This window comes from Delphinapterus leucas, chromosome X (assembly GCF_059928025.1).
Source record: "Delphinapterus leucas isolate spDelLeu-1000000601 "Yukka" chromosome X, BTC_Dleu_Yukka2, whole genome shotgun sequence".
NCBI classification, from domain to species: Eukaryota; Metazoa; Chordata; class Mammalia; order Artiodactyla; family Monodontidae; genus Delphinapterus; species Delphinapterus leucas.
In genome coordinates this window covers 112530721-112555908 of record NC_143150.1, presented here as the reverse complement: position 1 = coordinate 112555908, position 25188 = coordinate 112530721, and the positions used below count along the sequence as shown (strand labels likewise).

The 25188-nt window shown below is 37.6% G+C and overlaps 1 protein-coding gene across 6 annotated transcripts in view; it reads left to right on the top strand.

The window, feature by feature from the left end:
* The window catches only part of ZFX (zinc finger protein X-linked), a 65068-nt gene extending 44932 nt beyond the window's left edge, over positions 1–20136 (top strand). For 5 of the 6 annotated variants that reach the window (XM_089904666.1, XM_022560438.2, XM_089904667.1 and 2 more), the window contains exons 4-8: positions 11874–12023; positions 12244–12387; positions 12852–13004; positions 13544–13684; positions 14530–20136. In XM_089904666.1, the coding sequence (XP_089760792.1) occupies positions 11874–12023; positions 12244–12387; positions 12852–13004; positions 13544–13684; positions 14530–15713 (1772 nt within the window). In that variant the 3' untranslated portion in view covers positions 15714–20136. The remainder of the gene's footprint in view (positions 1–11873; positions 12024–12243; positions 12388–12851; positions 13005–13543; positions 13685–14529) is intronic. The other variant, XM_089904670.1, reaches the window with a different exon arrangement.
* Positions 20137–25188: the final 5052 nt, after the last annotated feature.

Sequence of the window (25188 nt, the reverse complement as noted above, 5' to 3'; positions counted from 1 at the left end):
GGGAGTGGAATTGCTGGGTCATATGGTAATTCTATGTTTAACCTTTTGAGGAACTGCCAGACTGTTTTCTAAAGCAGCTGCACCATTTTACATTCCCACTAGCAGTGAATGAAGATTCCATTTTCTCCACATCCTCTCCAGTACTTGTTAATACTTTTTGGTCATAGCCATCCTAGTGGATATGAAGTGTGGTATCCTCTTGTGGTTTTGATATACATTTCCCTGATGGTTAATGATGTTGAGCGTCTTTTCACGTGCTTATTGGCCATTTGTATGTATTCTTTGGAGAAATGTCTGTTCAGATCTTTTGCCCTTTTGTAAAAAAAATATATTTATTTGGCTTTGTTGGGTCTTCGTTGCTGTGCGCGGGCTTTCTCTAGTTGCGGTGAGCGAGGGCTACTCTTCGTGGCGGTGTGTGGGCTTCTCCTTGCGGTGGCTTCTCTTGTTGCAGAGCACAGGCTTCAGGCACGCAGGCTCAGTAGTTGTGGTGCACGGGCTTAGTTGCTCCGCGGCATGTGGGATCTTCCCCGACCAGGGCTCGAACCCGTGTCCCCTGCATTGGCAGGTGGATTCTTAACCACTGTGCCACCAGGGACGCCCATTTTGCCCATTTTTAAATTGGGTTATTTGTCTTTTTTTACTGAGTTGAAAGAATTTTTGATATATTCTAGATGCAAATCCCTTATATGTGATTTGCAAATATTTTCTCCTGTTCTGTTGGTTGTCTTCACTTTTTTGATAGCGTCCTTTGATGTACAAGTTTTAAGTTTTGATGAAATCCAGTTTACCTAAACAGGCATACCTTGGAGATATTGCGGGTTTGATTCCAAACCACTATAGTAAAGCAAATATCGCTCTAAAGTGAGTCACATGAATTTTTTTGGTTTCCCAGTTATGTTAACACTATAGTGTAGTTTGTTACATGTGCTTTAGGTCTTAAAAAAATGTACATATCTTAATTAAAAATATTTTATTGCTAAAAAACGCTGATCAGCGGCCATGGCTCACGGGCCTAGCCGCTCCGCGGCATGTGGGATCTTCCTGGACTGGGGCATGAACCCGTGTCCCCTGCATCGGCAGGCAGACTCTCAACCACTGCGCCACCAGGGAAGCCCGAATTGCTGTACTCTTAATTCTATTCCATTGATCTATATGTCTATCCTTATACTGTTTTCATGTTATCAGAAATGGGTAGTGAATTTGTAAAATTTACTACCCTGAATATTAAAGTCTGAATTTTAAAGGCCAGGCAAAAATCCATAAGTGAGTTTTTAAAGGTTTAGCAAAATTAACAAGTTATGGCAACATAGTGTGTACTTATGGAAAACCAGCATACTTGGGTATGTGTGCTTACTGTTGATAGTAACACCAAAGAAAACAACTAATATGCCTCTGGAGTATGGGGCTTCTCCTGCCAAAGCCCGATCACTTGGCAGAGAGTCTCTGTTCTAATGTAAACCTTTATGGTGCTTCATTTCTAATACACATTTTAATAAAATATGTGCTTTCAGTTATTTTAAGCAGTTTTAAAGAAGACAAACATTAACAAAAATTATAGCAAATAATTTAATCTTGGAACCTTTAAACTAGTTGGGTTAAGTGAAAGTTTATCAACATTTTTAACATGTTTATTGTAAACTTGGAAATTTTACTTGGTGCAGACCATAACTTTAATAAAACTTTTTGATGACAGTGAGTGTGGGGTAATAACATAGCTGTGTTCTCTCCATTTAGTTGTTTTTATATTCTAAGGTCAAAGACCTTTTCACTAAGATAAGCTTGTATTCAAAACACCATGTTCTGCAGTATGCAACTGCTTTTATAAAAGCTGAATGTTGATATATCATTAGATTGGTTAGTTCTTAACTAATGCTTGTTGAACTATTTTGGTGTAGTAGCATATATATATATATATAAAATTTAAGTCCATTTGAATTAATATTTCAAGAAAGAGTTCAGGTACTAATGTGTGCAAAATGCTCTCAGACTCATCAGACCCATCTTCTAATGGCCCTTGAGTCAGTGGGCATTTCCATCAGAAGATATAATTAAGTTTGTTTGGTGAGGTTTGTTTTTAATAAAGTTCTCTTTTTGGGCAAAAATGTTTAGGATTGTGTTTATGGTTTGATTGTTATCAAGTCAATATAGACAGTTTTAAAAAAATTTTAAAACTTAAGCTTTTTTATCCCAAGAATTATTTAGCTGGAGATTTGTAACAAGTTGGTAACAATAAAAATAGGTAATAGTAAACCTTCAATAAATAATATCTTTGTGCCAGGACTTACTATATAATTTGTTAATTATAGCAACCTTATAACGTTGGTGTTACCACTGTTTTACAGATTGGGGAACTGAGGCTCTATTTAAGTAACTTGTCCAAAGTTACACATCCAGCTAGCATTAGGGTGAACATTTGAAATCAAGTGTGTTTTATTCCAAAATGTCTAGTCCCCACTCTCACATTGCCCTTCTTCATGTGTGTGTGTGTACAAAGTTAATACTACAGAGCAGTAGAGTTTGGGATAAATAGTGCTTATTGGTGGACAGAAGAGGCAATAGAGTTCCAGTGATTTACTAAAATTTGCAGTATTACTGCATACCAATTTCAAGGACGTTAGGAAATAATTTAGAGGAGGCGTAAACATTTTCTTATTTAACCCATCATAGCAGAATCTACTCAGGCAGCCTCCAAACCTTTTTCCATTGTTTTTCTACCTCAGAAATGTTATTTTTTTCAAATTTATGTTTACATGAGAAAAAGGAATTGTGTATAAACTATTATTTTTATACTCTTGCCCATGTTTACTTTTTCTTGTATCTTTATTCACAAACATTTATTGATAAGCCACGATAAGCTAGGAACTGTGCTAGCCGTTAGAGATAAACAGTGAAAGTCTCTGACTTTAAAAGTTCACAGTCCTGGAGAGAAGACAAACAGAAGCAGATAATTACAGTTTAGTGTGAAAAGATATATAACTGGATGTACAAAGCATTTTGGAAGCACTAAGGGAAAAGATGTTGGGAAATTTTGGGTACACTTGGGTGAGCTAAATGCTATGAAAGTGTTATTAGCCAAAGTTCTGTGGAAGCTTGGTTGAAGACATAACTGAATTTATTTCATCTCTACTCCTGTGCATTTCCTTCCCTCTTACATTGTTTTGAAGCAAATTCTGCTCGTCATTTCATTCATAAGTATTTCAGTATATAGTTCTGAAAGATAACGATTTAAAAAAAAATAAACAGTAATACCATTATCACATCTTTAAAAAATAATGTGGGATGAACTTAATTTGAAGAGGGAATGAAATGTTCAGTGGGCAGCCGAGGAGGGAGGAATGGCAGAGAGGAGAGCATGTTTATTTGGAGGGAGCTGGGAAAGATCTGTGAGTGTTCAGAGACTTCTTCTTTGGGGTGCAAATAATGTCTCTGATGAGGTGAATGGAGAAAATGATGAGAAGTGAGTGGCAAAGTAGGGAAAGGCACAGTCATAAGGGCTCTTGAATATACTAAGAAGCCTGCTCTGCCTTTTTGATGTGGGGAGTTGTTAGAGGGTTGTAAGCAGATTAATAGTAACATGATTAGATTTACAGTTCAGAAAAGTAACCTTAACGGCGCTGTCGAGAGCAGACGAGGTAAGAGTAAAATCAGAAACCAAAAAGGCACACTATGGGAGGAGGTTGTAGTAGTCCAGCTGAGGAACAGAAGATGATGGTTTGAAATAAGGTTCTATCAGTAGAGTTTGACGGAAACTGCTTCATGACATACTTAGAAAGTAGGATTTGGATTAAATTTAGGGTTGAGGAAGAGGGAGGGTTTGAAGCTCCCTCTCAGGCTTCTGGCTTGTGCAGCTGGGCAGATGGTAAAACCATCACTAGAAACGGAGCACATTAGACAAGCTGAGGGTCTGTATACATGGTTGCTGCCTGCCGCTGTCTACTGTACAGCTACAGTGCCAGCAGCACCCCACGGATGCAGTTTGTGGTGGCCCTGGCCTTCTAGTTTAGGTATTTTGACCAGTTGATCTGATGTTAGCTCCTCATTAAGCACAACTTTTGTCATAGTGTAGACATCCAATAAAAAGTTGTTCGGGGAATGAATGATAAATAAATCCAAATCTCTATATGTTTAATGCATAAACTCTGAGGATTAGTACAATCTAATGACTTGTTTATTGATTCTAGGGGCTGTTAGTACAGGAGACATGGTTAAATATTTGTTTATTCCTTTGTTCTGTGGGCTGATTGCTGCATGTGTATGTGTCTTACCATTTTTTTAATATATGCGCTCTATCAGTTTTCGTCCTTAAACCATTTGATAAACCACAATAAAATTGTAGAATTTAAAAAATACATATCCACATGGGAATGTTTCTGAAATGTGAGAGAAGTCTTATTTATTGAACTAAGACTATTTTAGAGAAGATGTCTAGCTTGTTCTGGTAAAATTCAAAAAGGTTTGTGTTAATCCATCTAAAATTATTGTCTTTACTGTAGGCATTCTGAAATTTATTTAGAAATCAACACTAAAATTAGTGAATTAAGCTCTCAACTTAACGTCCAATCAGGATGTCAGATTTATACTAAGAATAAAGTGCTCAAATAAGGTAAAGATGTTGTAGTCCTTCCCTCTCCCCACAACAAGATTTTGTTAAAAAGTCTACATCTTCCAAGTCTTAGAAGCAGTTGGAGCTTCACATTGGCCTTGTGATTCATGTTTACTGTTTATCTGCTTGAGGCCTAGATAAAAATTGTCTGATAGCTTTTGCCCTTGGAACAGATATCTGATTACTTGGTGGGATAATGGAGTTGGTCAGTGGAGAGAGGGGAGGAGAGAGGAAAGAGGGAGAGGGAGAACATGGCTGTCCTTTCATAGGGATCCTAGGGAAGCAACATGGTGTATGGAAATAGCACCTGTAGCTTAGAGTCAGCCAGCCTTCAACTTGGATGCCATTCCTGCTTCTCAGCAAGTTACTGACTTCACTTTGGCCTTAGTTTCCTTATTTATGCAAAGGCAATAATACTACCTGACCTACAGAGTGGTTGTGAGAACTAGAGGTCATGCGCACCAGGCATCCAGCACAAAGCATGCCTATCAGTAACTACTGGCCATTGGTGTTATCCACACAGAGTATCTCTGTTGGTGGCATCCACTGGGCTAGCAAGACTAACTCTGGACTGGCTTCATTCAAGACCTTCCTGTTGTCCCATCAGGGGATTTTGGGGTAAAGGCAGGCAGAGGGTGGGACTGTAATAGTCATTCCTTTTCCCCCTGAATTGGTTAAGAAGTCAGTTCTTGCTTAACTAGTTCTTAATTAACTAGGGGTCTTAGACCAATTCAGTGCAATTTGGCAAATATTTTTCATTAATTATATCTCTGACACCATGCTGGAGATCACTGTAACTTAGGATAGGCACTTGAATGTCTCTGTTGCATTAATTCCCTGTCTACAGAATGAGACTAATTTCATTAAGCCTTTGAACCCCTCTAGGAAAATTTCAAGAATTAAAGGAGATCAGATTATAACCAGTTCTTTCAAATCTTTTATAGGCTATATAATAAAATTAAGATGAAATTTTAACCTCAGAAGGAGGGTTCTTGAGGAGGAAGGTAAGAGTGGGAGGTCTAGGGCTTCCCTGGTGGCGCAGTGGTTGAGAGTCCGCCTGTCGATGCAGGGGACACGGGTTCGTGCCCCGGTCCGGGAGGATCCCACATGCCGCGGAGCGGCTGGGCCCGTGAGCCATGGCCGCTGAGCCTGCGCGTCCGGAGCCTGTGCTCCGCAACGGGAGAGGCCACAGCAGTGAGAGGCCCGCGTACCACCAAAAAAACAAAAAACAAAACAAAAAACAAAACAAAAAAAAGAGTGGGAGATCTAAAAGTGATCTTTTTTGCTGTACGCAGCCTCTCACTGTTGTGGCCTCTCCCGTTGCGGAGCACAGGCTCTGGACGCACAGGCTCAGCGGCCATGGCTCACAGGCCCAGCTGCTCCGCAGCATGTGGGATCTTCCTGGACCGGGGCACGAACCAGTGTGCCCTGCATTGGCAGGTGGACTCTCAACTACTGCACCACCAGGGAAGCCCGAATACCAAGTTTTTATTCCATAGTTTTTCTTTTGATTGGATTTTGGTTTAGAGGTTAAAAAAAAAAATTGAAGTGATTAGGTAGTAAGATGACTGTTGGACTCATCAGAGTAAGTTAGAATAGGCTCTTGGTTCCGAGAAGCAAATTCCCTCTTCAGCAGCAATACTGAGGTACGGTTTTATGAAAAGGCTTGGTTTCCCACCTAGACATCAATCCTAACATTTATAACCTGGCACTCTTGTTAAACCTTTAGAAAAGATATGTGTATTCAGGCTGTCCCTTGAAGTAACTTATTTAGGAACTAAAATCATCTTTATTTTTCTTTCAAATTAAGAAAATAGTCTGTTTCAAGATCTATCAGGTAGCTTCTGGTTCTGAAAGGCTGGGGTTTACTGACTGATCCATGTCCTCCTTGTGGGTACTGGTCATATAAAGACTTCAAGCTTAATTAGACTTTGTCATTGAGACTGATTATGCCCTTATAGCACGGGTTTTCTTTCTTAATTGTTTGTGCCTTCTAAGAAATACACTATCAAGTTTGACTTCTCCAGTTTTTTTTCTTTGAGTTCTCCTTTTTCCAGTGACTCCCCTCTTGAAGCTTTCTGTCTTTCTGATCCATTCTGGATTAGTTGCGTTTTAGGCTTACTATAATGCAGACAGTTTTCTAAAATTTTCCTTTTATCATTTCCTGAGACTAGTCCACTGTTTTCTGGATCCCTGTGCCATGTTCTTCCTTGATTTACTCCCTTATTTTACTGGGCCACATATTGAAATAACTTCCTAAGGAGTCTAGATTTGTATACTAAAAGTATTTTTTCTACCCTTTAAGTTGATTGATAACTTGGTTAGGTACGGAAGTCTAGGTTGAAGTGAATTTTCCCTGAGAATTTGTGATGGCATGTTTCACTGTCATCCAGCAATTGGTTTAGAAGCCTGATGCCATTTTGATTCTCATTGCTTTGTAGATGTTTCTTTTTCTTCTGGAAGTTTTAAAGATCATCTCTTTATCCCTGTTGGTCTGAAATATCATAGGGTTTTGTTTAGTTAGGTGTGGATCTTTTTTCTTTTCTTTTTTTAATATTTATTTATTTGGCTGCGCCGGGTGTTAGTTGCAGCACATGGGATCTTCGTTGCGGCATGTGGGATCTAGTTCCCAGACCAGGGATCAAACCCAGGCCCCCTGCATTGGGAGCACAGAGTCTTACTCACTGGACCACCAGGGAAGTCCTGTGGGTCTTTTTTCATGTGTTGTGTTATCATGCATAGTGAGCCCTTTGAAGATTCATGTTCTTCAGCTCTCTGAAATATTATTTTATTTAATATCAATATATTGCAAGATGAATTAAATATATAGTTTCTGAATTGCGCCAACCACACTTCAAGTGCTCAGTAGTCACATGTGGCTAGTGCAGATATATGGAACATTTCCATCATCGCAGAAAGTTCTCTTGGTTAGCACTGACCTGAAGGCTCAGTGAAATTGCAAACATGATCTCTTAAAACTCAGAGAAGAGGGCTTCCCTGGTGGCGCAGTGGTTGAGAGTCTGCCTGCCGATGCAGGGAATGCGGGTTCTTGACCTGGTCCGGGAAGATCCCACATGCCGCTGAGCGGCTGGGCCCGGGAGCTATGGCCACTGAGCCTGCGCATCTGGAGCCCGTGCTCCGCAACGGGAGAGGCTGCAACAGTGAGAGACCCGTGTACCGCAAAAAAAAAAAAAACAACTCAGAGAAGAGATACAAAGGTTCAAAAAATGTATTACAAGACAATAGAGGCAGAAAACAAACTGACAGAATTCAGAAAGAAATTGAAAAGTAAAAATATGATCAAGATAAAAGCTACCACAGAAACAACTATAAGCATAAATATGCCTCAGTATATATAACCGGGGGCAGAGGGACACCTGGCTTTAGAAAATCACAAAAATGAAATGGTTAAAAAAAGATATAAATGATTATGGAGAAGATGGATAGATATGGGAGACAGATAAAGGAGACAAATGCACATAAGTGAAATTCCAGAAGGGAATAACTGATGAATTAGAAAAGTATTTATAATGGAAGGAATTTTTCTGAAATAAAGATTGGACTCTTCAAGGAACTTTCCTGAAATAAAGATTGAATATTTCTTTCAAGAAGTTGACAGAATGATAAAACCACTAAGTCATAATCACAGTGATGTTTAGTGAACTTTGGGGATAGAGTATTATAGGGACATCCGCACAGAAATACTCAGTGCTAGAAGACAGTGGAACAATCTCTACAAAGTTCTGAGAAAATGTAACTTAAGATTACGGTACGCCTGTATTTTGCTATAGTTTTGCTATTGCTAATGAGATCGTTGATAAGCCAAATTTTCTTCAGCTTTCAAGTTTAAAATACCAGATGAGATGTAAAGATGATTATTACATAAGGCTTGAGGAAACTGTGATGCCAATTTTCTTTTTTTAAATAGAAAAAACTGGGAAGAAAATTTACTACCTAATGATGCAATATCTGGTTAGTGAGACTATTGGTGATTTTTTTTAATAGTAAATTTTATACAGTGAACATATATTTCTTCAAAAATCAAAAGATGAAAATAGAGGTCTGAGTTCTAAAGACAGGTACCTCTTCACTCTCTCTCCCACCCCTCACTTATTTACTGACTGGGCAAATCACGTATCATCTCAGAGCTTTCCTTTCTTTATCTGGAAAAGGTAAGAATCAAATGAAATAAAAGTACACAGAAATGCTAAGGAAATTGAAAAGTACATAGAAATGCTAAGGAAATTGCAAAATGCTATGCAAATGGTAGTTATTATTAGAGGTGGCCTTAATTTCCAGAAGTTATGCTCTTCTATTTTGGAGAGGCCTTATTCTGAAGCTTTAGTTCTTCATTACAGCATTATAAAAAGGCACTTATGCAGAAATCATACGTATGATGACTCAGTTTTATCAAAGCCTTCTTTGTCTGTTTTTAGAAATTCATTTTTAATGGTAACTTTAAAATCACAGTGAAATGTTTAGTACTTAACAGGACCACCAAAATGTTGTGTTTTTTTTAAAAAAACAAATCACTTCTGTAATATTTCATATTCAGAATAATTTCATAGGTTGAGTTAGTGGGACACATTCTCAAGGTGAAAATCTGAAGGTGAATTCTACTTTTGTCTAATAATAGAATAGCTTTGCTAGGCTTTGGTAAGTCTGTATATTTCAGATGTGTTTCCCACACATGTATGAAAGCGAACAAATGTCTTACTCTAAGTTACAGGTAAATGCATGACATTTTGCAAGCTCCACAATGATTGGATTTTGGTCATCAGAGGTTTTATCTTATGAGTACCAACAAACTCAACATATGCAAAAACAGCTAGCTTGACTTTGTTCTTTGTAAACACAAGGACATTTGATTTTCCAGTACATGTTAGAATCAGTTTTGACAAACCTTGCCAAAAGAGGCCAAGCCTCATCAACAATATCAAACTATTCAGAGATGAGTTCTCTGAAGACGTACAGATTTATTCAGGACTCTCCTGCTAGTTTGGTGAGATCTTCAGCCTTCTAATGCCATCTCAGTTTGAAGTTCCAAAGCCACCTTTAAGAAAATAACAGTGGCCTTGTCAGCTGGGTATGTCATAGAAATATTTAGCTTTGAAAAAGGGTAAGTACACATCAGGCCAGAAATAAGGACATAATGTCGATTCTTTCCCTGTACAAGTCATTTTTATAAAGCATAGTCAAGATACTTGAATTTAGGTAGTTATACTCAGTTCAGGGAACCTCTCTTGGTTCTTAAAAACCACAGAGAATTTAACCAGCTGGTGTCTTTGAACCTTCATATCGGTAAGCTTGTCCTGGATCAGCTCATTTTCTCTAGCTTCTCAAGCTCTTAACCCATCTGCCATTCTCTTACTGGTGACCAAGGCCCTTACCTCCTGTTTCATATCCACAGTTGAAGCCACCAGCCATGAATTCTTCCAACTTTGTGCATTACAGTCTTCCTTTCCCTTTTCTAAACACAACATAAGCTTCATTCTCATCCATGTTTAACTTCTCAGGTCTCAGAAGGATAGCGTATTTCTCCTCCTATTTAAGGAAAATTCCTTCATCTTTATGCCTTGTTTCATCTTCTCCCTGTTCTTCTGAGATCTTGATCCCAAAATTTCACCAGGTTCTCTGGCTTCAGCCTCTCACTTTTTATTGTATTTTCTCTCACAGACTGAGCATGCTCGAGTATTTTTAATCAATTAAACAGAAGAGTCCTTGATCCTGCAATGCATTCTAGTTTCTACCCTTTCTTCTCCAGTTTTAAGTTGGACTTTTTGAAGAAATTCACACCTTCCATTGAATCCTCAACCCCTCTAATCTGACCCTATATAGTCTTCACTACACTGCTCTTCAGCAGGAACACCAGTGACTTCCAGGTTACTGTTGTCAGTGCAGACATTCCCCTTTGACTTGGGTGCATGCTGCATTATTGCCATGGGCCTTACTAGGATTCTTGGAAATTCTAACTCCCTAGCTTCCTTTATGACCTTCCACCAACCTGTCCAGCTTTCCCTTCTCAGGTTCCTTTGTGAACTCTTCTTCTTGTCCCTCCCTTAAACCATGACATTCCCTAGGATATCCTCAGCCCACTCTTTCCTCACACTGCAGGTTCTCATTGTGATCTCAAGGCTTAGTTAACATGGAACCGATGGCTCCCGTATCTGTGGGTCAGCCTTCAGCTTTCAGATTTGAGTATCGAGCAGCTGACTTCACATCTCAGTCATTCCTTGAACCATTGATTCATCAGTATTCTGAGTGTCTGCTATCACCAGACTCTGTCTTAAAAGACTGAATAATTAAAATACAGATTCTGCTCTATCAGTGGGAAAGACGGAGGCAACACACCCCTAGTGACAACACAGTGAATCGTATACTCTGCGAGAAACAAGCAAAAAGTTCTGTGATCACGGAGGGATAGGGACAGGTACTGGCTCTTAGAGCTTTTAGGGATGTTACCCTTGGACCTTAAGTTAATTAATTAAACATGCAGAAGAGAGATACTTTCTCTAATTTCCTTCCATTTCTTCCCCCAGTCATTCAGTCACCCATATCAGAAACCCCATGGTTATCCTTGGCTCCTTTTGTCATGTTCAGTTTTCAGTTGGGCACCAGGTTCTGCGATTTCAGTCCTAAGATACGACTCAAGTGTAGCCCTCTTCCCCATCCATACTACCTCTGTCCTAATTTTTGAGGCCTTGTCACCTGTTACCTGCATTATTGCAGTAGACTCAAAACTGATATCTCTGCTTTATGTTTTGATCCCTTTGAATCCACCTTTCTCAAGGCCAGCATGGTGTAGCAGAAATGGTGATCTGACCTTGTCACTGCTCTGCCTAAGAGTCTCCCACCACCTACAGCAGAAGTCCTCAAACTGCTGATCAGAATCCCTGGGGCAGGGTTCCTTTAAATCTGTCTATCAGGCCCCACCCCTGCTAATTCTGATTCTGTAGAACTGCTTGGTGAGGGCCTGTGTTTTTAAGTTCCCTGAGAGATTGTGACACCTGACAAGACTGAAAAACCTGCCTACCAGGGTCAAGCATGAGCCCCTCTGCCTGGTTGTACAAAGTCCTCCGTGACCCGGCTTTAGTTTAGCAGTCAGCCACATTTCTCACCATGTGCTGTGTGTGTACTTGTTTAGGTAAAATCATCCAATTTTATGTGAATCAAGTTAGAGATTATATTTGTAAAAAGGGCTTTTGAAAATGGTAACTTTTATTTAAATATCTGCTATTATTATTTGTCATGTATTTTCCTGCCTTTTTAGTGGATGATGCTGGCAAAATAGAACACGATGGTTCCTCTGGGATGACCATGGATGCAGAGTCGGAAATCGATCCTTGTAAAGTGGATGGCACTTGCCCTGAAGTCATCAAGGTGTACATTTTTAAAGCTGACCCTGGAGAGGATGACTTAGGTAAGAGGAAACCTTCAGCATAGTATACCTCCTGATCAAACAGTTCAGCCTAATTATTTTTTGGTGGTTTAGACTGAGAATATTTGTAATCTTTTCTGAAGATAACATTTTAAGCAAGGGTTCCAATGTAGCAGTAGAAAAGTATGTAAAATGTAGTAAGTGAAACAGGTGGAAATGAAGTCTTCACATAAATTCTTGGAGCCTTCATCTTGTCTGATAGGTGGCACTGTAGACATTGTGGAGAGTGAGCCTGAGAATGATCATGGAGTTGAACTACTTGATCAAAATAGCAGTATTCGTGTGCCAAGGGAAAAGATGGTTTATATGACTGTCAACGACTCTCAGCAAGAAGATGAAGATTTAAGTAAGTAGGTGGCCTTTTTGTGGGAGAGAATTTTATGTTCCTGTAGCTCTATTTTTTTTTCTTTTTAAAAAAAATATGGCCAGTATCGGAAGGAAACAAGTAGGATTATTGTAGAGATTATTATTCTGCTGTATTTCAAGGGAAACATCAATGACTTATTATGTGTGCTTAGAATGTTGCTTTAAAAACAAATTAAGGAACTATATTCAGTATCCTATAATAAACCATAATGGCAAAGAATATGGAAAATAAGATTATTTAAAAGCACATTATGGGAAAAGCCAAGAAATGTAAGATTCATTCAATAAATATTTATTGAGTGCTTACTACGTGAAAGCTATGTTCTAGGTATATAACATGTGAACCTTCTTTCTACTTGTCTATTAACTGAATTCAAGTGAAAATATCTTTTCCTGTGATCTCTGTAAACCTGGTCACACAAGTTTCTATAATTTTCTACTCAGATGTTGCAGAAATTGCAGACGAAGTTTATATGGAAGTGATTGTAGGAGAGGAGGATGCTGCTGCCGCAGCGGCAGCCGCTGCTGCACATGAACAGCAAATCGATGACAGTGAAATCAAAACTTTCATGCCAATAGCATGGGCAGCAGCTTACGGTAAGTCGCGTTGCAGCTCTTGGGATTGAATTGGTTCTTGAACATGAATTCATGATTGAAAACGGTTTCTGTGGTCTTAGGTTTCAGAAATCTGAAATACCGGTACCCTGTAAGGGTTATTTGATTTGCATAAGAGTAGAGGAAGATTATAAAGTCTACTTTTTGTCTTTATTTTTAACAGGAATTTCCTTCATGTGTATATTACGTAGAAGGAAGTACTGCAAGAAGTACACAGGCTTTCAAGCTGAAACTTTTCATCTTGATTATATGTGGCCCATGACTTTACAATTTTGGGAGACAACAAGGGAGTCCATGGCCATGGGGCAAAATGCTGACATGTGTTTTTTAGATTTGGAAGCTAGGCATTTCCTATGGTCTTTCTATAATAAATGTGGTCATAAAACCCATTACCTAGAATGGGGAATTTCTGTCATTCATGAGTATCATGGCTAACTTTCGTTGTTATAGCTAATAAAGAGTCCCTAATTCTTTATAATTTATAATACTGTATAATTTTGTTTTTTAATGCGCATTGTTAGGTAATAATTCTGATGGAATTGAAAACCGGAATGGCACTGCAAGTGCCCTCTTGCACATAGATGAGTCTGCTGGGCTTGGCAGACTGGCTAAACAAAAACCAAAGAAAAGGAGAAGACCTGATTCCAGGCAGTACCAAACAGGTGAGGGCACATGAGTTCCACAGCGCAGCGTGCTTTGCGAGCTCTCAGATGAAACTCTAGTATGTATCCCCAAAGGTGTTGTGATGACATTTTAGCTGCTAGACCACATAGAGCTTTTGTGTATTGAATTTGAAAATATAATTTTAAGAATTCAGTGATATTCATGAATGATTTCCTTGGATTAAAAAAAGAAAAAAGGGGGAGCGGGTAAAACATGGATGAAAAAATTCAAAACTCAGGTGATTTTTATGTGGATATGAGAAGAAATCCCTCAAATATGTTGGAAGCATTAACTTTTTTTAAAAACCAAATATATTTAAAGAATCTGATTATGTCAGCATAAAGCAGGAATACTTTACAGAGCAGCAAGGCAAGTACTTCAGTTCTTGTGACATATTCTTGTCTATTCTTGTATGCTGATTTGCATATTAAAATTCTGTAGACATATTTAAATTGACATAAGTTATATTGTTAGAATAACCAAAGCAGAAACTGTGATTATGAAACTTTGTTTTTATCAATAATTTCCCACCAATTTCTCAGTTGATACAGCTGCAGTCACTAGTTGGTAGAAGTTACATATATATTCATTTATTTTTTTTTAAACTGGAGGGAGTGAGGTTGGTACAGTCATACTGAATGGAGTTTCCAGACCAGGTTCTCTTTTTGATGAGGCTGCTGTATCTCTTATGTTGAAAAATTGTAAAAGGAATGATGCTAAGTAGCAAATAGCCTAACATAGGAGTACTTGCCCAATAATATTCAGAACACATGCTTTAAATTCTTGAAGAAACCAAAACACAACTTGGTTTGATCACTCATGCTCCTTTCTTTTCCTTCCTTAGCAATAATTATTGGCCCTGATGGACATCCCTTGACTGTCTATCCTTGCATGATTTGTGGGAAAAAGTTTAAGTCGAGAGGTTTTTTGAAAAGGCACATGAAAAACCATCCTGAACACCTTACCAAGAAGAAGTACCGCTGTACTGACTGTGATTACACTACCAACAAGAAGATAAGTTTACACAACCACCTGGAGAGCCACAAGCTGACCAGCAAGGCAGAGAAGGCCATCGAATGCGATGAATGTGGGAAGCATTTCTCTCACGCTGGGGCTTTGTTTACTCACAAAATGGTGCATAAGGAAAAAGGAGCCAACAAAATGCACAAGTGTAAATTCTGTGAATATGAGACAGCTGAACAAGGGTTGTTGAATCGCCACCTTTTGGCGGTCCACAGCAAGAACTTTCCTCATATATGTGTGGAGTGCGGTAAAGGTTTTCGTCACCCATCAGAGCTCAAAAAGCACATGCGAATCCATACTGGGGAGAAGCCGTACCAATGCCAGTACTGCGAATATAGGTCTGCAGACTCTTCTAACTTGAAAACGCATGTAAAAACTAAGCATAGTAAAGAGATGCCATTCAAGTGTGACATTTGTCTTCTGACTTTCTCAGATACCAAAGAGGTGCAGCAACATGCTCTTATCCACCAAGAAAGCAAAACACACCAGTGTTTGCATTGCGACCACAAGAGTTCGAACTCAAGCGATTTGAAACGACACATAATTTCAGTTCACACAAAGGACTACCCCCATAAGTGTGATATGTGTGATAAAGGCTTTCACAGGCCTTCAGAACTGAAGAAACATGTGGCTGCCCACAAGGGTAAAAAAATGCACCAGTGTAGACATTGTGACTTTAAGATTGCAGATCCATTCGTTCTAAGTCGCCATATTCTCTCAGTTCACACAAAAGATCTTCCGTTTAGGTGTAAGAGATGTAGAAAGGGATTCAGGCAACAGAATGAGCTTAAAAAGCATATGAAGACACACAGTGGTAGAAAAGTATATCAGTGTGAGTACTGTGAGTATAGCACTACAGATGCCTCAGGCTTTAAACGGCACGTTATCTCCATTCATACGAAAGACTATCCCCACCGTTGTGAGTACTGCAAGAAAGGGTTCCGAAGACCTTCAGAAAAGAACCAGCACATAATGCGACATCATAAAGAAGTTGGCCTGCCCTAACAATACTTCTACAGACTTTTGTAGAGATGTTGGCCTTGAAGCAGAAAATTCATTTTAAAGCCACAGTCGTTCACATACAATACTGTATATTGATTTATGCTGTGTACAAATAGAATTATTGCTTCTAGTTGACTTTTTTTTTTTTTACCATTTGTTCAATAGTGTGTTCTGAATTCTATTCAGTTTGTTTAATAAATGGGGAAAAGCAGCAGCAAGCAAGTTGCAGCAACAAGCAAGTTGCAGCAACAAGCAAGTTGCAGCAACAAGCTTTTAATAAAGTAATCCCTGATTCTATACTGAGTTTTTCTATCTTAGAAGTTTTATATTTATTTAAATATTTACCTTGCTTACCTTGATGGTACTTTTCTAAGACCATTTAACTTAAGGTAATTTTAGATTGGTAACTCTGAAAGTACTCATGTTGACTTATTTGTTTTTCCCATAAATTTCTCACAATAAAATTGTCAGAGACATCTACTAATATAAATGGGAGATTTTATGGTCAGGTCTAATTATCCTAACATGGGAGTCATTTACTCATCTTGTTTTAATATTTTCAGACCACATGACAATGAAAGTTTCCATTTGAGCTTTTGTGTCCCTGGCATCGCTGAGTAAAGAGCAGTGGCTGGGTTTGTGTTTACCTTTCGTTTTGTTCAGACAGAATATACTTTTGGGGGTGCTTTCTTTGGAGTATTTACATCTTTTGTCAGCATAGCAAACTTTTAGAAAACTTTATTGAAAAATTTTGCTTGATCCTGTTGTATTTTGTCTTTGCTGCTTTGTGTTGGAATGGTTGTGTGCTACAGATGAGACTTACTGAGGACTGCATTTGGAATCTCCTAGAGGTAATTCGTGGCTTGTAGGATCTTTTGCAACTTTATATATGTAAATGTACCCTGACTTATGTATATGCACATATATATAACATGTATCTGTGTGTATTGCTTATTTTACATATTTATACACACAGCCCCAAGTAGTAGTTGTTGAAAATCTATAATGAAAAGTATTAAATTTACAATAACATGAAAGATGCAGGGATGCATGAGAGAGCATTTTGTAAATCATGCTCTTTGGAGAGACTACTCAGGTGAAGAATTAGAAGGAAAATAAGGACACTAGTATTTTTAAAGAGTAAAGGTATTTTCTTTTAAATATCTTTGGTAACTGAAAAATAGAAGTTAAGATGTTTCTAGATAGAATGTTTTCATATAACTTCAGCTCCATGCCTTTATATTTTTCAGAAAAGCTAATGAGAATCCAGGCATAACTCCCTCAGTTCTCTCTGAGAAGCCCATGAAGGGATTCTGTGTCCCCAAGTGAGGGGACTAAGGAAGCAGTTGCTCCATGTACCACAGAATGGGTGCTAATTACGACTTACACTGGGCAAGTTCAGCCTGCTCTGTTACTTCTTCGTTACAGCTGGCAACCTTTCAAAAACTTAACACTCAAGCTGGCTTTGATTAGAAGATAAAGGTGTGTGTTTTAAGTGCATGAGGAAAATCTGAGGCCTTATTTGGAACGTCACCAAGTCTTTCACAGTTTCGTTTTTCTTTGAAAGTTAACACTTTTTAACAGAGAGTTCTGAATCAGAGTCATAAATTCATAAAGTGAACTTGGTTAGTTAGAATTTGGTTATGTTAAGATGAATCTTGGAGAACTGAAAACAGGTTTTGGGATCCCTTAAACTGGCTATCGGCACATGAGTATCTGGTACATCATGGGAGATTTTGGAGTTTTCTCCCCACTTGTTAGCTGCCTTGCCAGTTCATCATGGTGTTCCATCCCCTTTGTGCTATTAGGTTTTTAGCTTTCATCTTTCTCTTTGTTGTTGATATTTGTATGCAAGAGTTATATTTATAGGGTTAGAAATCTAATATTTGGTATCTGGCAAGCCTCTGAAGTGCTAGGTTGATTTAGTCCAGTTCTAAATCAAGTGCTTTAGGCTGGTATAACTCCATCCTGAATGCCAGTCAAAGCCAAGGCATAGGGAATGCCTGTGCCCTCTTGGCCCCCGTAATGTGCTTTTTTTTTTTTTTAGAGTAACTTAACCATCGTGTGATTCATTGCCCTGCAGTACTATTGAAAGCTCTGTCTGTTTTTTTGTGAGAACCTTTAAAATCTCCCTTAATTTTTATTTTTCCCAGAAATAATGTAAAAGAAAACACTTAAACGAAAGTGGAAATTTATTGATTTTAAAACATCCGTAAAAATTAATACAGAAAATATCAATTGGTCATGTATATTTTTTTAAATAAACTGAAAGATAAAGAACACAACAATTTACACACTTTATATTTCTCTTACATGGTCTGGAATCATACACAGTTCTTTTCTTTTTAAAGCACAATATTGAAACCTTTAAAAGGTATTTAAGGGTTTGGTCAAGTGAATATGGTAAGGTGTATTTGTCTGTATAAAGAGAAAAAAACAGTAGTCATTGTCATGAACTGACATTAGTTACAACCTAGTTTTAATTCTTAAAACAATTTTGATTAGCAAAGCTAAAAAAAAATGGTTGTTTCAGTTAAATGTTTTAAAGAGGTACAGATTTTTACAAGGACATAATATAAGTTATTGTTCTGTAGAAATATCCTTAAATATTGTATGTCCCTCCCTCTGTACACTTTGTAAAAAAGGTAAAATACATAAAAAGAAAATCATATAGGGATGTGTGACATTATTGTAATTGTGTACTTGAGAATAACGTGCAAAAATAAAAATCAGAATATTTTCCTGTTAATGTTTAGTCTATTTGATACCAGTACTAAGTTAATGCTTTTTCTTAAGAAAAAAAAATGTACAGTTTTTGTAAACCTAATAAACATCAAAAGCAGTGGATTATTTTCATTTCCCCATTTCTTAATTCCTTATATGCAGCAGTGGAATGCGAAATGCTTGATCGCTTTGAATTTTGTGACTTGGATTTAAATACTAATAATATTTCAGTGCTGCGAATTTGCAAGTAACATTTCAGAGAAGTTAAGAGGTGATTGGTGAGTCCTTTGATGAGCATGTCCTTGAAATTCATTTTTTCTTTTATCTTCATAAAGGATTTGTTTTATTAGCATCTCTAATTCCCCTGAGATAAATTTTCCCATGCATAAAGTGGTTTTTGAGAGCACTTATTTCAGCATCAGTCCACAGCCCAGCCCCACAGCAGAAGCCCTGCCCTAGAGTTACCCCTTTGTGCCCAGTTTGGAGGGCTTTAGTAGACGCTAACATACTAGGGAATGATCACTGTTGTAATAAAAATCGGAAGTTAGGTAAAAGTTATCAGGACTCAGAAGAAAATAAGGAAATAGATTTGAGCCATCTTTGATTTTTAAAGATGAGATCCTGCAGCTATTTAACTGTTGGAACAAGTGTTTCCCTAATAGTTGAAACACTAATCAAAATTTGAGGTAAACGATCAAGAAAACATGGTGAATGTCACTGTCCAGAGCCATAAAGAAGGCAAAACCGCACCATGCTGAAAAACTTAATTGTAGTAAAACACCTGACAGATAACATCTTGCTGGTCTGTGATGCCAACCAGTCAGAATAGTGTACTGCTCAGTACTCTGGGAATCTCAGTATTAACAAGTTCCTTTATTTCTCACAAATTCTAGGATTCATGGAAGGAAAATCTTGACCAGTTGAAATCTTGAAAGGGTGATAGTTCAGGGCAGTGGTTTGCAAAGCCTGGCAGCAGCGGCAGCATTATAATCACCTGGACTTTGTTAAAGATGCAAATTCTCAGCCCCACCTCAGACTCACTGAATCAGAAACTGGGTGTGGGACCCAGTGATCTGTGTCTTTACACCTCCTCCAAGTGACTCTGATGCATGCTCAAGTTTGGGAAGCGCTGTTTTAGAGCACTTGAGGAACTTAAAAAATTACTGGTGCATTCATTTTGTGTAGTAGACAAGACACACATACACACACACACACACACACACACCCAAACCCCAGAAGGAAGCAGTGATGGTGAAATGGGACTCAGTTTATACCTTCACTTTCATATCACTTTAGTCCTTTTGAAATGTGAGCCTGTCAGCCAATACATATATCTTTTAGTACACATGTAAATAGCCTGTATGTATTTCATAAATCTTGTATGACCTCCCCAAAGTTACATTCCCCAAAGATAAATAGAATTCGGAGGAAGATTCACCAAGTAAAAAAGAAGGACTGAAAAGTGTGTGTTGAATTGGCCCAACATTACTTAAGTAATTCATATCTGAAAAACTATTTTGCCACATTCTGCAGCTGTTTAGATAAGGTCAAAATTAAGTTTGCCCTTTTGGATTTTGTTTTATCTTTTGTGTATGTATTGTTTGCCTTTTTCATAAAACAATTCTTGGATTTGTTATATATTGTTCCTGTTATTTTTGACATCTTTGCTATTGTAAATAAATTCCTATTTTGTTTTAAGTTACCCTAGTGGAGTGTTGGCTATAGACAAGGCATACACACACACACACACATACATGGACATGAGGCTTAAATCACACAGTTAATAAATCCCCAACACGGTATAAGCTGGAAGTGATGTGACCACTTCAGTAGTTCAGCACTTCTAGCACCAATGAAAGTATCACTGTTGCACGTAGATACAGCATCTGCACCTGCTCGGACTTTAAAATCATTTTAATGGCCCCTGAGATGGAAATTCTTAGTCAACCAAGTTTGAAGTCAAAGTAAAAAATCAAGAATTATTTTCCTTTACTTGGTTTTTCCTATTCTCTTGGTCTCTTGTGTTACTTGTGTTGCTGATATTGGTGAACACAAGGGATTTGGCGTTGTAGTGACGTGCTGGTGTTGTAAAGCGACTAGGATAGTTGGCTACAGAAAACCTGCATAGGACTTTTAGATGGTGTTTATTCATTCATGATGTGAACTACCACAGAAATATCTAAACACATTGATGAAAACGGAATAATTAACTAGACGTATATTATTTTACTTTTCAAGAGAGGCCAATTTCTGCTTTTCCTTCTTGCTTGTGTTTGGCTTTAAATGCAGAGCCCATTTCCTTTTGCCTGAACTTTGAAATAAGGGGAGGTATTCCAAAGCCATCTGATGGGGTTTGGAAGGTTCTAATCACATCCGTCCTCCTCTCTGGTTTCTAACCACATTGAAAATAGACATAAGAAGAAACCACCCACTGGGTGTGTGACTTCATATAGTAAAGCTGGATTGAGAGACCCAGAGGCCGAATTTCCCTAGGAGGGAAATGGATTTCCAGTCTAGGCCCTGACTGATGCGGCCAGTCACAAAGGTGTGGGGCCCACCTTACCCTCCGTGAACTATAGAGAGACTGCTTGGTCTCCTACCAGAGAAGTGGAGCAAACGGGATCGAAGGGTTGCAGCATCCTCCCCAGCCCTCCCGGGGGAGGCAGAGGAGAGGTCCCTTATGCCGTTCTCATAAAAAAAAAAAAAAAAAGGGTTAGTCCGATTCTGGGTTACCCTCTGGCATTGGCCCACTAGCAGAGGTCTTTACCTTTGGCCTTGCATATTCGTGTCTGTTTTCCTCCTCTCGAGGTGGTGGTTGTGACAGACTTTCAAAGGTGTAGTTCCTGTTTCTCCCAGGGTAGTATGCTTCAGTTTTTCTTCAGAAAAAGCAACTTCTAAAGGGCAAATTTATTTAACTATACAAAGATGGAAATCTTGCAAGTTATTTTTATTGCATATTTTCATAACAAAATTTGGAAAAATGATGATCCGCGATGCCACTTTGCTTTATTAAGGGGCTTGTTCATCTCTGTTCTCTCCCAATCTTAGTCCATACACATAAATCTTCTATGTGTCTTGTAACCACAGCATTGATTCTATTCTATGTTCAGCAATTTTCAAACATCAAGTGTTTCTGAAACTGTTGTTTGACTTAAAATTTTTTTTAATTCACATTCTTTTTGGAGAGAATATGGAAAGTTCAGGATGATACAGAGAACAAAGTAAAATGCCTTCCCCTCTTATCCCATTACCCAGAACATTATTATCCTTTAAAAAATATCTTGACTGAGTTTTATTAGATTTTTCAGTTGTAAAATACGTTATTGTAACATGCTGTAAATATAAAATAAGTATAAAGACAACTTAATGATCTATCTCATCCCTACACTTCCTTCAAGCTGACTTCCTTGAGGTAATCATAGTTAACAGACTGTATGCCTTCCCTTCATGCTCATACAAAACTGTACAAAGATAGATACATAAAGAGAGCAAGACGACGTTTGGAGGAATGTAAATTTTTTTGACAAAAATGAGATTATGCATCTTTGCAAGTCACTTAATATATCCTATCCATCCCTTTGGGAAAGTAGACCAAGCTCTATCTCATTCTCTTTAATAGGTGAAAAACTTGGCCAGAGATTGTACCCATCATAATATAGTCAACCTAGATACTGTTAGAGAAGAGAGAAATCTATTGATCTTTATATACTTTTCATGGACCCAGCTACTTTACCACGTAATCTTCCCAATTCTAATTCGCTTTAGTAGTCTTTTGAATTTCTGCGTGTGCAGTCATATTGCAAAAAGATGTCAATTATTTCCATTTTCTATTTTAGGTTAGCTAGAACTTCTAAAACAATGCTGAATAGTATATATTATAGCAGGCATTTCTGTTACTCCTGCTTTTTTTTTCCCTTTTTAAAATTTTTTAATTAAGGTAATTGATATATTACATTGTATTAGTTTTAACTCCTGCTTTTAATGGCAATATTTCAGCACTTAACCGCTTAGTATAATGTTGGTTTTGGAAAAGTAGTGTTTACCAAGGTTAGTTTCCTTCCACTATTATTTTACTTAGAGATTTTATTAGGAATGACTAATTAATGTTATCAAATGTCTTTTAGCGACCTATTGATATAATTACTTGATTTTGTTGATGTAATGAAGTATACTGAATTACATGGATGGGTTTTCTAAAGTTAAACCATATTTGCATTTCCAGGATAAAATCATGCTACTTAGGTAATTTTTATTGTTCTTTAAATATATATATATATATATATGTATGTGTGTATATATATATATATATATAAATTTATTTATTTGACTGCGCCAGGTCTTGGTTGTGGCATGTAGGATCTAGTTCTCTGACCAGGGATCGAACCTGGGCCCCCTGCACTGGGAGCACGGAGTCTTATCCACTGGACCACCAGGGAAATCCCAGTTCTTTAAATATATTGTTGCTTAAATAGACTAGTATTTTATTTAGAATTTTTGTATCTATGTTCATAATTCTGGTGTTCTCTTGTTTTGTACTATTATCATCAGGTTTGACTATCAATGTAAAGCTAAGTCCATAAGATAAACTTGGAAACTTTTCCATAATCTGGAATGGTTTAAAAACCAGGGGCATTAAAAAAAAAAAAAAAGAATTAAAAAAAAACCCAGAGGCATTATCTGACTTTTGAGGATTAGATAGAACTCAGTTGTGAAAGCGTTCGGGTCTGATGCCTCTTTGTAAATGGTAAGTTTTTACTTTAACGACCTCTTATACACTAATTGGTCCACCAGCTTTCCTTCTTAAATAAATTTTCGTATCTATATTTCCCTTGGAAATCATCCATTTCTTCTAGTCAAACATTAATGTGCATTCACGTCACCTAGGGGAGGTTGTGAAAATGCTAATTCTGATTCCGTGGGCTTGATGTGGGGTCCAAGATACTGCATTTCTTGCAAGCTACCTGGAGATGGTGATGCTGGTTCATGGACCATATGGTCCAAGCCCTCTAAGAATTCAGTGGTTTTCAATTTTGATGGAACATCAGAATCACGTGAGGCAGCCTTTGACCTACCCAGTGCCCAGGCCACACCCCAGACCAACCAAATTAGAATCTCTGGGAGGGACTTAGGCATCAGTAATTTTCCAAGTTGCTCAAGTGATGACAATGTGTGGCCAAGGTTGAGAACCACTTTTCTAGATTTTCTATTTATTGCCATAAAGATGCACAAAATGTTCTCATAATTATTTTATTCTTTTGCATTTCTGGTGATACCTCCTTTCTCATCCTGAATGTTGTATATTTTTTCTCTCAGTTTTCTTTAAACAGACTTCCATAGGTTTGGCTGTTTCATAGATAATATCAAAGAAACAGCTCTTAATTTTATTTATTCTTTATATTTTTTGGTTTTGTATTTAATCAATTTCCTCTTGCATTGTTATTAATTTTTTCCTATTTTCTTGTTTATTTTATCTAGTTAAAATGTCTTATGTTTCATACTTCATTTATTGTCATTTCTTTTCAAACGAACTCCTTGAAAGCTGCATTTCCTCTGGCGTACAATCTTAGCTATGTCCATTACATATGAATTTTTCTTTTTCATAGCTTTCTAGATAGTTCTACATATCACTTTTTATTTCTTCTTTACAATAGTGTTTAACTTCCGAGTAGTAAAAGTGTTTTTATTAATCTCTTTAGTGTTGATCTCTAGTTTTATTGGTTTGGGTTCATAGTATAGCCTGTATATCCTCTACATTTTTTGGAATTTTATAGTTTTCTTTTTGGACAAGGCATAATAAGATTTTTGGGGGGGGGGAATAGAATACAGGCGTATTAGTATAATGTATATTTTTCCATTACTGATATAAATTTATAGATAAAATTGAGCTTATAGTTTATATTTTCAAATCTATATTCTTGCTACTTTTTGACTACCTGATTTTTATTATTTATTTTGAATTTTATTTTATTCATTTGTTTTTTATACAGCAGGTTCTTATTAGTTATCTATTTTATACATACTAGTGTATACATGTCAATCCCAATCTCCCAATTCATCCCACCACCAATTCATCCCACCACCACCCCTGCTTCTCCCCCTTGGTGTCCATGCATTTGTTCTCTACATCTGTATCTCTGTTGCTGCCTTGCAAACCAGTTCAGCTGTACCATTTTTCTAGATTCCACATGTATGCATTAATATATGATATTTGTTTTTCTCTTTCTGACTTCACTCTGTATGACAGTCACTAGGTCTATCCACGTCTCTATAAATGACCCAGTTTCATTCCTTTTTATGGCTGAGTAATATTCCATTGTATATATGTGCCACATCTTCTTTATCCATTCATCTATCAGTGGGCATTTAGGTTGCTTCCATGACCTGGCTACTGTAAATAGTGCTGCAATGAACATTGCGGTGCATGTGTCTTTTTGAATTATGGTTTTCTCTGGGTATATGCCCAGTAGTGGGATTGCTGGGTCATGTGGTAATTCTCTTTTTAGTTTTTTAAGGAACCTCCATACTGTTCTCCATAGTGGCTGTATCAGTTTACATTCCCACCAACAGTGCAAGAGGGTTCCCTTTTCTCCACACCCTCTCCAGCATTTATTGTTTGTAGATTTTCTGATGATGTCTATTCTAACTGGTGTGAGGTGATACCTCATTGTAGTTTTGATTTGCATTTCTCTAATAATTAGTGATGTTGAGCAGCTTTTCATGTGCCTCTTGGCCATCTCTATGTCTTCTTTGGATT